General features: G+C 50.3%; 1 protein-coding gene across 1 annotated transcript in view; it reads right to left on the reverse strand.

The window, feature by feature from the left end:
• Positions 1-1318: 1318 nt before the first annotated feature.
• The window catches only part of SPMAP2 (sperm microtubule associated protein 2), a gene marked incomplete at both ends in the record, with an annotated part of 31710 nt that continues 16456 nt past the window's right edge, over positions 1319-16572 (reverse strand). The window contains 8 exon segments of the mRNA XM_082621748.1: positions 1319-1411; positions 1413-1594; positions 10966-11125; positions 13362-13479; positions 14740-14809; positions 15417-15478; positions 15974-16045; positions 16174-16290. Of these exon segments, the coding sequence (XP_082477874.1) occupies positions 1319-1411; positions 1413-1594; positions 10966-11125; positions 13362-13479; positions 14740-14809; positions 15417-15478; positions 15974-16045; positions 16174-16290 (874 nt within the window).

Below are 16572 nucleotides of genomic sequence, written 5' to 3' on the forward strand. Positions count from 1 at the left end.
GGTTGTACCCCAGAGCAACGGGGACAGAGCTGAGGATTCTGTCATCACTGGACAAGCGTGCACTGTCATCGCCCTCCCGCGACAAGCCTTCACTCGGCAGCGCCCACAGGCTCGAGCAAGCGAGGTCATCCATCCATCCGTCCGCGTGTGTCACTGCATCATTAACCTTTTTCTTCTGAACCTCTGTCCAGGTCTGTACCTACAAATACTCAATAAATGTCCTTTAAGTTACTGAGTGAAGTAATGTCCTCACAGAGTCTGGGAATAACTGGGTCTCAGATTGTGGCTCTGGACCTGATGCTTGCTGGGCTCTGAGAGATGTGAGGGGCTGTCAGCACATCACACGCTCAGGACCCAGCAATCAGACCCCAAGTGGTCCAGCCGGAGCCAGAGATAAACCAGACTTTCTCTAGGGTTGCAGAGACAGAAAAGATCTCTCTCCCACTGTGCTCAGCAGAATAAGAGCCCCCAAAGACACCCACATCCTTCCTGGGCCCTGCGGATGTGTCACCTCACAGGGCAGAGGGGACTTTGCGGGTGGGATTAAGTTAAGGCCCCTGAGATGGGGAGGACCCTGGATTCCCCGAGGGGTCCAGCGTCATCCCAGGGTCCTTATAAGAGGGAGGCAGGAGGGTCAGAGGCAGAGAGAGACGGGAGATGCTGCACCGCTGGCTGTGAGGATGCAGGAGGGGCCGTGAGCCAGGGCTGCAGCACCTCTAGAAGCTGGAAAAGGCGGGAACTGATGCTCCCCTGGAGCTTCCGGAAGGACCAGCCCTGCCCACACCTGGATTTAGCCCCGTGAGACCCGAGCCGGACTCCTGACCTCACGACTGTCAGAGAACCAGTCTGTGTGGTTTTCAGCCCCCGGTTCATGGTGAGTTGTCCCAGCCGCTGTGGGAAACTCCTGTGGGTCTTTCACAAACTCTGTGACCCTCAGCCTCCACCTCAGCACAGGGGAGACACTGATAGTCCCCCCGTCGGGTCACTGCAAAGATCATAATCACGCAACAGGCATCGGCTGGTTTCTTATGGAGGTCACTGAGTTTGAGGTGCTGTGGACGCCCAGGATGCGGCTGGATAAGCAAGTTGGGACAGAAGTGGTTCAGAGGGAAAATTCTGATGTGGGAGAGCGTGGAGTCTGCCACCCGAGGGGCTGGAGACGCCAGGGGAACGTGACTGGGGAAAAGGGACTGCAGGATTGCAGGTTGGATGCAAACATAAACATTATTATTACTGTCTCCTCCAGGCCCCTGCTGTCCTCCTGGCTCCAGGCCAAAGCGCTCAGAGCCACACACAGGGTCAGGCTGCACTTGGGTGTTTACTGGGAACGGGCTGAGGGGCCAGGCCTGGGCTGCTCATGCTTTTTTGGTGACACTCTTGGGGGTGGCAAGCTCGTGCAGGCGAGGGGACGCACGAGCCACCAGGGAGGCTGGAGAGACGCGGTAGGGGTTGTAGCCCTCGCTCAGGTCCCTCCGCACTTTGGGTTTGGCCAGGGAGACGATGCAGGGACTGGCCACCGCCTTCTTGGTGACCTCCAGCACCTCCCAGCGCGGGTCTCGGTCAGGAACACACTTGTCCGACTGGGCCTTGGGCACTGGAGAGGGCGGGAGAGAGGGGTGGTGTCAGAAGCCGGAGCCTGGGGCATGCGGCCACCCACCCACCCAGGCCCTGCCCCGCAGAGATCAGCCTTCTGGGTCAGAGCTCCCAAGTTTAATGGCCTGTCTGTCAACAGATGATGGATAAACAAACATGTCCCTCCACACATGGGAGCATCACGCAACCACATAAAGGGGGGAAGCCTCGACGCTCACTACCACGTGGATGGACCCTGAGAACACGATGCTCAATGAGAGAAGCCAGACACAGAAGGACACACAGTGTGTGATTCCATTGATGGGAAACGTCCAGAACAGGCAGATCTGCAGACACAGAGAGTGGGTTCCTGGTTGTCAGGGGCTGGGGGAGGGGACGGGGGTGACTGCTGATGGGGACGGGGCTTCACTTTTTGGGGGATGCAGTGTTCTAAAATTGACTGTGTTGGACATAGAGAACAGACTTGTAGTTGCCAAGGGGGAGGTGGAGAGGGGGAGGGTTGGATTGGGAGTTTGGGATTAGCAGATGCAAACTAGTATATACAGGATGGATAAACAACAAGGTCCTACTGTATAGCACAGGGAACTATATTCAATATCCTGTGATAAACCATAATGGAAAAGAATACGAAAAAGAATATATATATATATGTGTATAACTGAGTCATTTGGTGTACAGCAGAAATTAACAACATTGAAAATCAGCTATACTTCAATAAAAAATAAATTTAAAAAATAAAATAATATACAATTTTTTTAATGACATAAATATAAAATAAAATTGATTGTGTTGGTGGGTGCACAGCTCTGTGAACGTACTGGAAAGTACTGAATTTTGCACTGTGAAAGGGTGAACTGTAAAGAAAAAACATTTCAAATGGCCATGGGTCCCAGATGGGGGACTCAGAGGGAGCAGAAAAAGGTGCCCTGGCGGCCGGGGGTTGAGGAGGGGGCTCAGGCAGCCCCCGCTGCCACTGTACCTGCAGCCCCAGCTGGGCCCTCTCCACAGGGTCCCACCAGCCACATGGGACCAGTACCCGATATGGGCTGGGCTTTTATCGTTTTTAATTTTAATAAAATCTGTTAATTGATTTAAATCAATGGATGGATTGGCTTTCATTCCATTTTAGTCGTGGACAGACAGCTCTCAGAGCAGACTTGTGGCTCAGCCAGCCCCCTCCGTTCACCTGTCGGGACCCCGGCCCTTCTCCTGCTCAGCCCCCTTCGCCACCTCTCTGCCACCCCTTCCTCCACAGTGGGAGCCATGGGGCATGGTCTGCGCGGGGACCAGGAGAGAGGTGACTGCTGGTGGCCACCGGTGACCACTGCCTTAACTTTGGGCCCCTCGGTTTTGAGGGCTGCCTTTCCAAACCCCTCTTTGCTCCAACACCCTGCAATCGCAAAAGGGCCCTCCCCCTAGTCAGCAGACAACCCACAGTTCGGGGGAGAGGCCCTCGGTGAAAAGAAGGGGGGGCCCTTCCACCAGCCTCAGGCTGGACTACAACTCCTGGGCAGGTGACATGTGCTGGGGCCCCCAAAAGGGAGGGGCTGGGGGACCTCGGGAGGACCTGCCCAGAGCCCACCTTTCTGGGAGTCCTCAGGGAGACTCAGGGGCATTCCCTTTGTTGTAACATCTGGGCTCCAAAAATCTGGTCACAGCTTGAGAGTGTGACTGGTCCACGGCCACAGGGAACCCACAAATGCAAAACGGCATGGACCAGTGCCCACCCCACGTGGCCCCTGCACTGCATGCGTCCTCACTTCACTTCTTTTTTTTTTTTTTTTTTTTTTTGCGGTACGCAGGCCTCTCACTGTTGTGGCCTCTCCCGTTGCAGAGCACAGACTCCGGACCCTCAGGCTCAGCGGCCATGGCTCACGGGCCTAGCCGCTCTGTGGCATGTGGGATCCTCCCGGACCAGGGCACGAACCCGTGTACCCTGCATCAGCAGGCGGACTCTCAACCACTGCACCACCAGGGAAGCCCCTCACTTCACTTCTTAAATGCTGGTCACAACCATGAGTGGGTGGAAGTCTGCGGTTTGAAAAACACAGCCCTACACCAGTTTTATCCATACACACACGGATGTGCATTGATATGTGCTCCTGAAGCCTGGATGAATATACACGCGTGTGCATGTACAAATGTACATGTGCTTATATTCCAGACGTGTGTGTTCATGCATATGTGTGTGAGACAGGATGGTTTGAGAGAGAAGTGCGTGTGTATTTGTGTTTCTGTTCATTTAACCAGTCGTAACAAATTCAACAAATACTTTAACAAATATTAAGGTAACAGATGAATGAATGAATAAACAAACAAACAAAAGATCCCACAAGCAAGCTCGAAAGAAAAGAGACTGGGAAGAAGTTATTTTGCAATGTGCTCGACATAGGGTTAGTGATCATCTTATATAAAGAGCTGCTGCAAATCAATACCCACCTCCCCCGCAGGAAAAAAAAAAAAAGGAAATAGGAAACGGAGAAAATAGGACACAGCAGATTATACCAAAACAGCCAATCAAGCTCTCTGGTGACCATGTGCTAGGAGCTGGGGATACACAGTGAATTTTCCTAAGCCTCTGACTACCTTTGGGTGGCGAGATTCCTTTCTTCATGCTCTTCTGCATTTTTCAAACTCTCTACAATTAGTGCATTTTACTTTTGTTGTGGGGGAACCAGGTATGTCCTTTGTTTTAAAGGACAGGAAGAGGCCCAGAATGGAGCCCGCGTTTCCACAGAGCTGGAACTCCTGGCTCGGGGTCTCTTCCCTCCACCGTCACTGAACTGCCCGGAGCCCGAGGGGAGGGCGGCCTCACTGAGGCTGCCGGCTCTGGAGGGGCCCCAGCAGTTGAAGCCGCAACAGTCCTGGGGACTGCGGGCCGGACCAGAGGGCAGACAGCAGAAGCAAGAAGAACTACAATCCTGCAGCTTGTGGAACAAAAACCACATTCACAGAAAGATAGACAAGATGAAAAGGCAGAGGGCTATGTACCAGATGAAGGAACAAGATAAAAACCCAGAAAAACAACTAAATGGAGTGGAGATAGACAACCTTCCAGAAAAAGAATTCAGAATAATGATAGTGAAGATGATCCAGGACCTCGGAAAAAGAATGGAGGCAAAGACTGAGAAGACACAAGAAATGTTTAACAAAGACCTGAAAGAATTAAAGAACAAACAAACAGAGATGAACAATACAATAACTGAAATGAAAACTACACTAGAAGGAATCAATAGCAGAATAACTGAGACAGAAGAACGGATAAGTGACCTGGAAGACAGAATGGTGGAATTCACTGCTGCAGAACAGAATAAAGAAAAAAGAATGAAAAGAAATGAAGACAGGGCTTCCCTGGTGGCGCAGTGGTTGAGAGTCCACCTGCCGATGCAGAGGACACTGGTTCGTGCCCCGGTCTGGGAGGATCCCACATGCCGTGGAGCAGCTGGGCCCGTGAGCCATGGCCACTGGGCCTGCGCGTCCGGAGCCTGTGCTCCGCAACGGGAGAGGCCACAACGGTGAGAGGCCCACGTACCACCAAAAAAAAAAAAAAAAAAGAAAAGAAATGAAGACAGCCTAAGAGACCTCTGGGACAACATTAAACGCAACAACATTCGCATTATAGGGGTCGCAGAAGGAGAAGAGAGAGAGAAAGGACCAGAGAAAATATTTGAAGAGATTACAGTTGAAAACTTCCCTAACATGGGAAAGGAAATAGCCACCCAAGTCCAGGAAGCACAGCGAGTCCCATACAGGATAAATCCAAGGAGAAATATGCCGAGACACATAGTAATCAAATTGGCAAAAATTAAAGACAAAGAAAAATTATTGAAAGCAGCAAGGGAAAAATGACAACAAACATACAAGGGAATCCCCATAAGGTTAACAGCTGATTTCTCAGCAGAAACTCTACAAGCCAGAAGGGAGTGGCATGGTATACTTAAAGTGATGAAAGGGAAGAACCTACAACCAAGATTGCTCTACCCAGCAAGGATCTCATTCAGATTCGATGGAGAAATCAAAAGCTTTACAGACAAGCAAAAGCTAAGAGAATTCAGCACCACCAAACCAGCTCTACAACAAATGCTAAAGGAACTTCTCTAAGTGGGAAACACAAGAGAAGAAAAGGACCTACAAAAACAGACCCAAAACAATTAAGAAAATGGTCATAGGAACATACATATTGATAATTACCTTAAACGTGAATGGATTAAATGCTCCAACCAAAAGACACAGGCTTGCTGAATAGATACAAAAACATAACCCATACATATGCTGTCTACAAGAGACCCACTTCAGACCTAGGGACACATACAGACTGAAAGAGAGGGGATGGAAAAAGATATTCCATGCAAATGGAAATCAAAAGAAAGCTGGAGTAGCAATACTCATATCAGATAAAATAGATTTTAAAATTAAGAATGTTACAAGAGACAAGGAAGGACACTACATAATGATCAAGGGATCAATCCAAGAAGAAGATATAACAATTATAAATATATATGCACCCAACATAGGAGCACCTCAATACATAAGGCAACTGCTAACAGCTCTAAAAGAGGAAATCGACAGTAACACACTAATAGTGGGGGACTTTAACACCTCACTTACACCAATGGACAGATCATCCAAAATGAAAATAAATAAGGAAACAGAAGCTTTCAATGATACAATAGACCAGATAGATTTAATTGATATTTATAGGACATTCCATCCAAAAACAGCAGATTACACTTTCTTCTCAAGTGCGCATGGAACATTCTCCAGGATAGATCACATCTTGGGTCACAAATCAAGCCTCAGTAAATTTAAGAAAATTGAAATCATATCAAGCATCTTTTCTGACCACAACGTTATGAGATTAGAAATCAATTACAGGGGACAAAAATGTAAAACACACAAACACATGGAAGCTAAACAATATGTTACTAAATAACCAAGAGATCACTGAAGAAATCAAAGAGGAAATCAAAAAATACCTAGAGACAAATGACAATGAAAACACGACGATCCAAAACCTATGGAATGCAGCAAAAGCAGTTCTAAGAGGGAAGTTTATAGCTATACAAGCCTACCTCAAGAAACAAGAAAAATCTCAAATAAACAATCTAACCTTACACCTAAAGGAACTAGAGAAAGAAGAACAAACAAAACCCAAAGTTAGCAGAAGGAAAGAAATCATAAAGATCAGAGCAGAAATAAATGAAATAGAAACAAAGAAAACAATAGCAAAGATCAATAAAACTAAAAGCTGGTTCTTTGAGAAGGTAAACAAAATTGATAAAGCATTAGCCAGACTCATCAAGAAAAAGAGGGAGAGGACTCAAATCAATGAAATTAGAAGTAAAAAAGGAGAAATTACAACAGACACCACAGAAATACAAAGCATCCTAAGAGACTACTACAAGCAACTCTAGGCCGATAAAATGGACAACCTGGAACAAATGGACAAATTCTTAGAAAGGTATAACCTTCCAAGACTGAGCCAGGAAGAAATAGAAAATATGAACAGACCAATCACAAGGAATGAAATTGAAACCGTGATTAAAAATCTGCCAACAAATAAAAGTCCAGGACCAGATGGCTTCACAGGTGAATTCTATCAAACATTTAGAGAAGAGCTAACACCCATCCTTCTCAAACTCTTCCAAAAAATTGCAGAGGAAGGAACACTCCCAAATTCATTCTATGAGGCCACCATCACCCTGATACCAAAACCAGACAAAAATACTACAAAAAAAGAATATTACAGACCAACATCACTGATGAATATAGATGCAAAAATCCTCAAGAAAATACTAGCGAACAGAATCCGACAACACTTTAAAAGGATCATACACCATGATCAAGTGGGATTTATCCCAGGGATGCAAGGATTCTTCAGTATATGCAAATCAACCAATGTGATACACCATATTAACAAATTGAAGAATAAAAACCATATGATCATCTCAATAGGTGCAGAAAAAGCTCTTGACAAAATTCAACACCCATTTATGATAAAAACTCTCCAGAAAGTGGGCATAGAGGGAAGCTACCTCAACATAATAAAGGCCGTATATGACAAACCCACAGCCAACATCATTCTCAATGGTGAAAAACTGAAAGCATTTCCTCTAAGATCAGGAACAAAACAAGGATGTCCACTCTCACCACTATTATTCAACATAGTTTTGGAAGTCCTAGCCACAGCAATCAGAGAAGAAAAAGAAATAAAAGGAATACAAATTGGAAAAGAAGAAGTAAAACTGTCACTGTTTGCAGACGACATGATACTATACATAGAGAATCCTAAATATGCCACCAGAAAACTACTAGAGCTAATCAATGAATGTGGTAAAGTTGCAGGATACAAAATTAATGCACAGAAATCTCTTGCATTCCTATACACTAATGATGAAAACTCTGAAAGAGAAATTAAGGAAACACTCCCATTTACCATTGCAACAAAAAGAATAAAATACCTAGGAATAAACCTACCTAGGGAGACAAAAGACCTGTATGCAGAAAACTATAAGACACTGATGAAAGAAATTAAAGATGATACCAACAGGGCACTTCCCTGGTGGTGCAGTGGTTGAGAATCTGTCTGCCAATGCAGGGGACACGGGTTTGACCCCTGGTCTGGGAAGATCCCATATGCCGTGGAGCAACTAGGCCCGTGAGCCACAACTACTGAGCCTGCGTGTCTGGAGCCTGTGCTCCGCAACAAGAGAGGCCACGACAGTGAGAGGCCCACGCACCGCGATGAAGAGTGGCCCCCACTCGCCACAACTAGAGAAAGCCCTCGCACAGAAATGAAGACCCAACACAGCCAAAAATAAATAAATAAATTAATTTTTTTAAAAAAGGCAGATGCTTGCTTTTAAAAAAAAAAGATGATACCAACAGATGGAGAGATATATCATGTTCTTGGATTGGAAGAATCAATATTGTGAAAATTATACTACCCAAAGCAATCTACAGATTCAATGCAATCCCTATCAAATTACCAATGGCATTTTTTATGGAACTAGAACAAAAATTCTTAAAATTTGTATGGAGGCACAAAAGACCCCAAATAGCCAAAGCAGTCTTGAGGGGAAAAAACAGAGCTGGAGGAATTAGACTCCCTGACTTCAGACTATACTACAAAGCTACAGTAATCAAGACAATATGGTACTGGCACAAGAGCAGAAACATAGATCAATGGAACAAGATAGAAAGCCCAGAGATAAACGCACGCACCTATGGTCAACTAATCTATGACAAAGGAGGCAAGGATATACAATGGAGAAAAGACAGTCTCTTCAATAAGTGGTGTTGGGAAAACTGGACAGCTACATGTAAAAGAATGAAATTAGAACACTCCCTAACACCATACACAAAAATAAACTCAAAATGGATTAGAGACCTAAATGTAAGACCGGACACTGTAAAACTCTTAGAGGAAAACATAGGAAGAACACTCTTTGACATAAATCACAGCAATATCTTTTTTGTGTGTGTGTGGTACACGGGCCTCTCCCTGTTGAGGCCTCTCTCGTTGCAGAGCACAGGCTCCGGACGCGTAGGCTCAACGGCCATGGCTCACGGGCCCAGCTGCTCCGTGGCATGTGGGATCTTCCCAGACCAGGGCACGAACCTGTGTCCCCTGCATTGGCAGGTGGACTCTCAACCACTGAGCCACCAGGGAAGCCCACAGCAATATCTTTTTTGATCTACCTCCTAGAGTAATGGAAATAAAAACAAAAATAAACAAATGGGACCTAAGCAAACTTACAAGCTTTTGCACAGCAAAGGAAACCATAAACAAGATGAAAAGACAACCCTCAGAACGGGAGAAAATATTTGCAAACGAATCAACGGACAAAGGATTAATCTCCAAAATATATAAACAGCGCATGCAGCTCAATATTAAAGAAACAAACAACCCAATCCAAAAATGGGCAGAAGACCTAAATAGACATTTCTCCAAAGAAGACATACAGATGGCCAAGAAGCACGTGAAAAGCTGCTCAACATCACTAATTATTAGAGAAATGCAAATCAAAACTACCATGAGGTATCACCTCACACCAGTTAGAATGGGCATCATCAGAAAATCTACAAACAACAAATGCTGGAGAGGGTGTGGAGAAAAGGGAACCCTCTTGCACTGTTGGTGGGAATGTAAATTGATACAGCCACTATGGAGAACAGTATGGAGGTTCCTTAAAAAACTAAAAATAGAACTACCATATGACCCAGCAATCCCACTCCTGGGCATAAACCCAGAGAAAACCATAATTCAAGAAGATGCATGCGGGGCTTCCCTGGTGGCACAGTGGTTGAGAGTCTGCCTGCCGATGAAGGGGACACGGGTTTGTGCCCCGGTCCAGGGGCACAAACCCATGTTTTTTTTGTTTTGTTTTGTTTTTTTAATAAATAAATAAATAAATATCCCACATGCCGTGGAGCAGCTGGGCCCGTGAGCCATGGCCGCTGAGCCTGTGCGTCCGGAGCCTGTGCTCCGCAACGGGAGAGGCCACAACAGTGAGAGGCCCACATACCACACACACACACACACACACACAAAACAACGAACACACCCCAATGTTCACTGCAGCACTATTTACAATAGCCAGGTCATGGAAGCAACCTAAATGCCCATCGAGAGATGAATGGATAAAGAAGTTGTGGTACATATATACAATGGAATATTACTCAGCCATAAAAAGGAATGAAATTGGGTCATTTCTTGAGACGTGGATGGATCTACAGACTGTCATACAGAGTGAAGTAGGTCAGAAAGAGAAAAACAAATATCATATATTAACACATGTATGTGGAACCTAGGAAAATGGTACAGATGAACCGTTTTGCAGGGCAGGAGTTGAGACACAGATGTAGAGAACAAATGTACAGACACCAAGGGGGAAAGCCGCAGGGGGGTGGGGCGAGTGGTGTGCTGAATTGGACGATTGGGATTGACAGGTATACACTGATGTGTATAAAATGGATAACTAATAAGAACCTGCTGTATAAAAAAATAAATAAAATAAAGGACAGGAAGAGAGTCAGGCCAACACCATGTAAAGAGCCCTTGTGCCCCAGCTTGGCTCTTTTAGCCCTGGCCCTGCACCCCAAGTTTCCCTTCTGCACCCACTTGCTGTACTGGGAGACCCACAAACCGCTCCCTCCCAGAGGGAGCGATTCCCTCTGCCAGTCCCCAGGGAGCCCATGCAGGCCACAGACGAACTACCCGCAGGGATCCAGACAGCTGGTCTGCAGTGCAGGTGGAGCTAGGGAAGCACATATCTGGCAGAAGCAGGTCCAAGTTGACTGTCTGCCCCCACCCGCGTCCAGTGGGGAAGGACACTTCATAAGATGCCAAGTCCCCGGGGACCTGCTTACTAGCCAGGTGAAGGAGGCGGTTATAGTCTGACACGTGTGGCTTGGGTTTTGGCATGGGGTCCCACTCTTCCAGCAGGGCGGCTGGAGCCCTGGGCTTTGCCAGCTGGATGATCCTCGGACTGGGGGTGGCCATCCAGGCTGCCCTGGACACTTGGGACACCTAGAAACAGAATTAGAGGGGAAAGAGTAAAGCAGCCCATGATTCCTCATGGCCCCTGGATCAGAAAGACCCTGAAGGCAACACTGACAAAAGACTGACTGGGAAGAAGTTAGTTTGCAGTGTCTTCAGCAAAGGATTTGTAGTAGCCATCATAAATAAAGAGCTTCTCTAAATCAATAACATGAAAAATCAATAGGAAACTGAGCTAATCGTGCAGGAAAGTAAACCCAAAGGATCAATAATCTTCTCTGTGCACCAGGGAAATGTAAATTAAAACAGCAAACTATCACTCCATGTCAACAAATTTGGCAAAAGTGAAAAAGTCTGGCATTATCAAGCCCTGGCAGGAAGGTGGGAGGAGAGAGATCCCAAAATGTGGCTGGTAGGAGGGTGAATTGTACAAGCACTTGGTGTGTGTGTAACATTTAATGTTTTACAAAAGCTCTCTGCTGGGTGCACTTTGGGTAGGAGACTGCCCAGAGGCAGAGGATTGGCTGTAATGTTCTCTAGGGAGACTGAAAGATGAGTCCCTTTCCTCCTGAAAATGTCCTGCTGTGAAATCACAGACATTACTCTTGTCAAAGACATCCTGGCGCTTACAATTTCACACCCCTCTCAACCACCCCTTCCGTCCCCTCTCCTTTCTTCCCCTCCTTCTCTGCCCACCCGGACGGCCCCCACAGCTCAGGTCACCAGATGAGGCAGTTGAGTCAGCCTGCGGTCCTGCCCTCAAGGGGCCCCCCGTCTGCAGGGGTGACAGGCAGGGAAACAGTCACTTATCCATGCATTTGAAGAATATTGACGACCGTTTTGTGCCTTGCACGGGGCAAGGCCAGCTCTGCAGTAAGGCCACAGCAGACACAGACACATGTCCTCGGGGAGCTCACGTTTAAGGGAAGGATGACAGCCCATCCAGAGCGCACGTGAAAGGGGCTGGTAAGGAGCAAGAAGGGGTGTCAGATGGGGGCCCCACCAGGGTGGGCAGGAACATGCCCAGATGCACATGCCAAGGCCCAGGGGCTTGTTGAGGGACCTGCATTTAGTCCAACAGGGGGCACATGGGGTAGTAGGGATGGAGAAGGCCCCATCCTGCTGGCTTTCCTGGGGCACTGGGGAGACACAGAGGGTGTTGGAGCACAGAAGGACTCGAAGGCTAAACTGGCAAAGGCAAGGCAGGTTTCAGGAAAACAGCAGGTACGTCTCCAGGTAAGAGGTGGGGCCAGACCCTCCTCCGGATGCCAATCCAACCAAACTGACTGCTGAAGCCTTTTTTTGAGACAACTGGGGAAACAGAACATGGACTGGGTATTTGGACACTAAGGTATTATTGTTACATTCTTTCAGTGGGATCTTTGCTGTTAGGGGTTTTAAACTACGCTCGCCTGTTAGAAATCCACATGAAGAGTTTCTGGGAGAAGCAGTGTGTTGTCTGCATTTAGTTGTAAAAGTGTTCAAGTTGGGGTTCTGTCAAACAACCACATGAAAAGACACAGATCCAACGCACATTAAACCACAAGGCCATCCCACCGCACACCTGTCAGAGCGGCCGGCCGTAAAGGAATAACCGGACAAACCAGCAAACAGACACACGGTGCCCGACGGGGCGGCCACTGTGGGAGCAGGTGGTCAGTCTCTGATAAAGTCGGACAGGCCTCCTGGCCAGGACCCCGCTTCTGGGTGTTAACCCTGGAGATACGGCAACGTATCCCACAGAGACCCAGATGCTCACGGCAGCCGTGTGTGCGAGAACCAAAACCCAGAAACGAGCATGTGTCCTTCGGTGGGTGCGAGACGCCCCCGCGGCGGCCCCTCCCAGGGGAGCGCGACTCCGTGCTGCTGGCCAGGCCGGGGCAGCGCGCAGGTGCCGGAGGGTAGCTGCGGGCCACCGGGGCGGAGTCGGGCCTGAGCCGGGGCAGCGGAGCCTCAACTGGAGGAGCGCAAAGGACCAGACTTGAGAAGGGACTGAACTCCGCTGTCACCTCTGAACCGCGGTTGTCCCGCCGCCGCCGCCGTGGAAGCAGACGGCTCCGGCTCCCCTCCGAGCTGACAGGCAGCGGAGGGTGGTCCCTGCGCTGCCTTCAAGGCCCGGGGCAGGAAAGTAACGCCTTTTCTTGAACAAAGCCCAGTGACTCCCGATGGTTCAGGGAAGCAGTCACACGTCTGTTGCCTCTTGCCCTTCCGGAGCCGCTGAGCCCCCGGGGGAGCTGGGAAGCTCCAGGGGGAGAAGGGCACCCACCTCAGACATGTGTATGCTCCAGATGTTATTCCGGACCTTTGGGGTGGCCAGTTCCCGCAGGCGGCTAGATGCTCGGTACTCCAAGGTGGACCGGGGAATGGGCCAGATGGGGCTGGTCCTAAGGGAGAGGCAGGCCTGAGACCCTAACCCGCCACCCAGGGGCATGTCTGTGTGCTTGCGTGTGTACCACTCCTCTCTGACTCTGGGGCTCAGGGAGAGCCTGGTGCAGTGCAGGGTTTTCAAAATACCTCCAAGAGGGGTTCCTACAAGAATCCCTAACAGAGCCCCCTATTCTCAAGGATGGAGCGACCCTCTCCCTGGTAGTCCCCTCCCAGCCGTCTCCCCTACTCCCACCATCAGGCTGGGGTCAGGAGGTGGATCGAAGGGATGAAAGTCGGCCCTGCCACCACCCCACCTCCTAAAACCGGGTCTCATCTCTGCCTCTGCCCCAGAAACAGCCGTATTTCATTGATCCGAGGCAGACTCTTATTTTCATATCTCTGAGGCTGGAATGCAGTGGATAAACACTGTCAGCCCGACCAGAAGGCCCGGGGCCATCCATGACTGGCTGTGCTCCACGGAGCTGTTTACACAGAGGTCACCCCAGATTACAGGTCACACAGAGGTCACCCCAGATTACAGACCACACAGAGGTCATTCCAGATTACAGATCACACAGAGGTCACCCCCCAGATTACAGATTACACAGAGGTCATTCCAGATTACAGATCACACAGAGGTCACTCCAGATTACAGATCACACAGAGGTCACCCCCCAGATTACAGATTACACAGAGGTCATTCCAGATTACAGATCACACAGAGGTCATTCCAGGTTACAGATCACAGAGGTCACCCCCCCAGATTACAGATCACACAGAGGTCACCCCAGATTACAGATCACAGAGGTCACCCCAGATTACAGGTCACACAGAGGTGCCTCCAGATTACGCTCCAACCAGCATTAAGGTGAGAAGTTGTGGTCACAATGACGGCCTCAGAAATGGTAGCTGGAGCCTGTCAACATGGGTGAGTGGGGCTCTCGGGCATGTTTTCCTTTCCACACGTGCGTGAGATAGGAAACTAGTCTGTGTCTGATAACTCCAGACTCCACGTCAGCAAGCGTGGAAGGCGCAAGAACTGAGACAGAATCGTGCCAGAAGGCAGGCGCCTAAAACCATCAGTCTCACAACCGCCAGCTGCCCAGAGCGACACCAGCACCTGCCCTGCGGCCCTGAGAGCCCCCTGCGTCCTGTCTGGGTAGCTGAGCTTCAAAGGCTCACCGTCTGGCCGGCGTGAATGGGTCTCCTGGTCCCAGGACCTGGACCCTCCCCTGCAAGCCCAAAGAAAAAGGGGTCCCTGCCCGGCCGGCCCCTACCTGTTGTTGTTGTAATACTCCGAGTAGAACTTCTTAGGTCGGGCCAGCTCCTCCAGCCGGCAGGACACCTCTGCACAGAAGGGGAAACAGCTCCCTGGAAACCTGCCCCTCCCCGAGGGCTTCCTTCCTCCTGAATCCAGCTTCACACAAGGGACAGCTCACAGCAGACACCCTCACCTGGGGACCGCGGGGCACACAGGGGTGGGGGGGAACAGGGGCTCAGGCTCCTCTGCAGGAAGGACCTGGGCTCCAGGGGCCTCCGTGCTCACTGCAGGGGATTCTAAACCCAAGAGAGAACTTGCCCTGAGCGGCTCTCCAGAAATGAGTTTTCTAGTACTGACCCCACTTTGACTGAGATGCAAACTGTGATTTCCCCTGGAGAGCTTGCCCCCCACCCCTCCCCCGCCAGGACCAGCCTCCAGCTTGGGGACAGACTCCAGAGAGGAGGCCCCTGGAAGACTGGGGGTGGGGGCACTCCTGGGAGATGAAGGAGGGCAGTCCCGCAGGGACCCCTGGGAGGGTTGGGGCTGGAAGGCCCCTCGGTCTCCCCAAACAGAGCCAGGTGCAGGTCACGGTGAGATGGGGGTGACCCGGCCGCAGGCATCTAGCCAGCGCCCCCTCCCCCTGATGCCCACCCCCCTGCGGAGAAGGAGTTAGGGTTAGGTGGGTCAACCTACCGGGCACCGTGATGGTGAGGGTGGTATCCTCAAGAAACCTCTCTGTCCAGTACACAGATGGCCTGGAACACACCCAGTGGGGCTCAGCGTGAGGGAAGCCAGGGTCCCAGCGGTCTGCGCCCCATTCAGCAGCAGAACTCAGGGCACCCCATAAACACAGACAGCGGGGAGAGGGGCAGCTGGAGGGGGAGAGAGGGAGAGCCTCCAGGTGGGAAGAAAGGAGAGAGTAAGTAGATGGGCAGCAGAGGCAGGTCAGAGACGGACGCGGGAGAAAAGTCTTAGAGGCATGGGGAGTGTAGGTTATTCTGAGCAAGGCTGGTGCTCAGAGAAGGAGGGAGCTGGAAAAAAAGAGGCGCAACTGAGAAGCGGCCCGGCGTCTAGGAGCACACCCATCTCAAGCTGGGGGCTTGGGTCCAGAGCTCCAGGTAGAGCTGGGAATCCTGGGGCGGGGCCCCCAATGCAGAGTCCTTCCCCCAGCCCTGTCCCAGGAGAGGAAGGGTGGTTCCGGTGAAGGCCCCCCTTCCCGACGATGTGGGCAGCGGGGGGGTGGGACTCACCAGTAGACACAGAACTGCAGGTTCCTCATGCAGGGGGTGATCCAGGCGTAGCCCCTGCAGCAGCACCCCATCCTGCGAGAGACAGGGCCCCACCCGCCTCTGCGCTGGGCTCCACTGGTTCGGCCGGTACCCAGAGGCTGCCGAGGGCACCGTGTCCCCTCTCAGACCACCCCCCCGATCCAGGCCGCCCAACACCTCACCTGTCTTTCAAGACTTGCCAGTTGGTCTTGGGTTTCGCCAACTCAAACAGCCGCCTCTTCTTCCTCCTCTCCCAGCCCACGGAGGTGCCAGGGGTCCTCTGGGAGGTGGACAGCCGACTGAGGGAAGGTGGATGCTGAGGCCAGAGCCCTTGCTCCCCTGGCGGGGTAGAACCATCCCTGTGCTCCCGCCCCGCCCTCTGGAGGAAAGCCCTGGCACCACAAAGACCTGATCTGAAATACTAGCTTTGCCACCAGCCAGTGCCCTCGGTTCCCTCCTTTGTGAAATGGAACAGAGACCTGCTCCCGCCTGCAGGGCCACAGAGGGGATGCTGAGCCATGGACAGTGCCCTCCAGGAAGCCCGCAGAACACCAAGGCATCCAGTCTCCTGTCCCGGCTCA

This window comes from Mesoplodon mirus (assembly GCF_964341445.2).
Source record: "Mesoplodon mirus genome assembly, chromosome: 5".
NCBI classification, from domain to species: Eukaryota; Metazoa; Chordata; class Mammalia; order Artiodactyla; family Ziphiidae; genus Mesoplodon; species Mesoplodon mirus.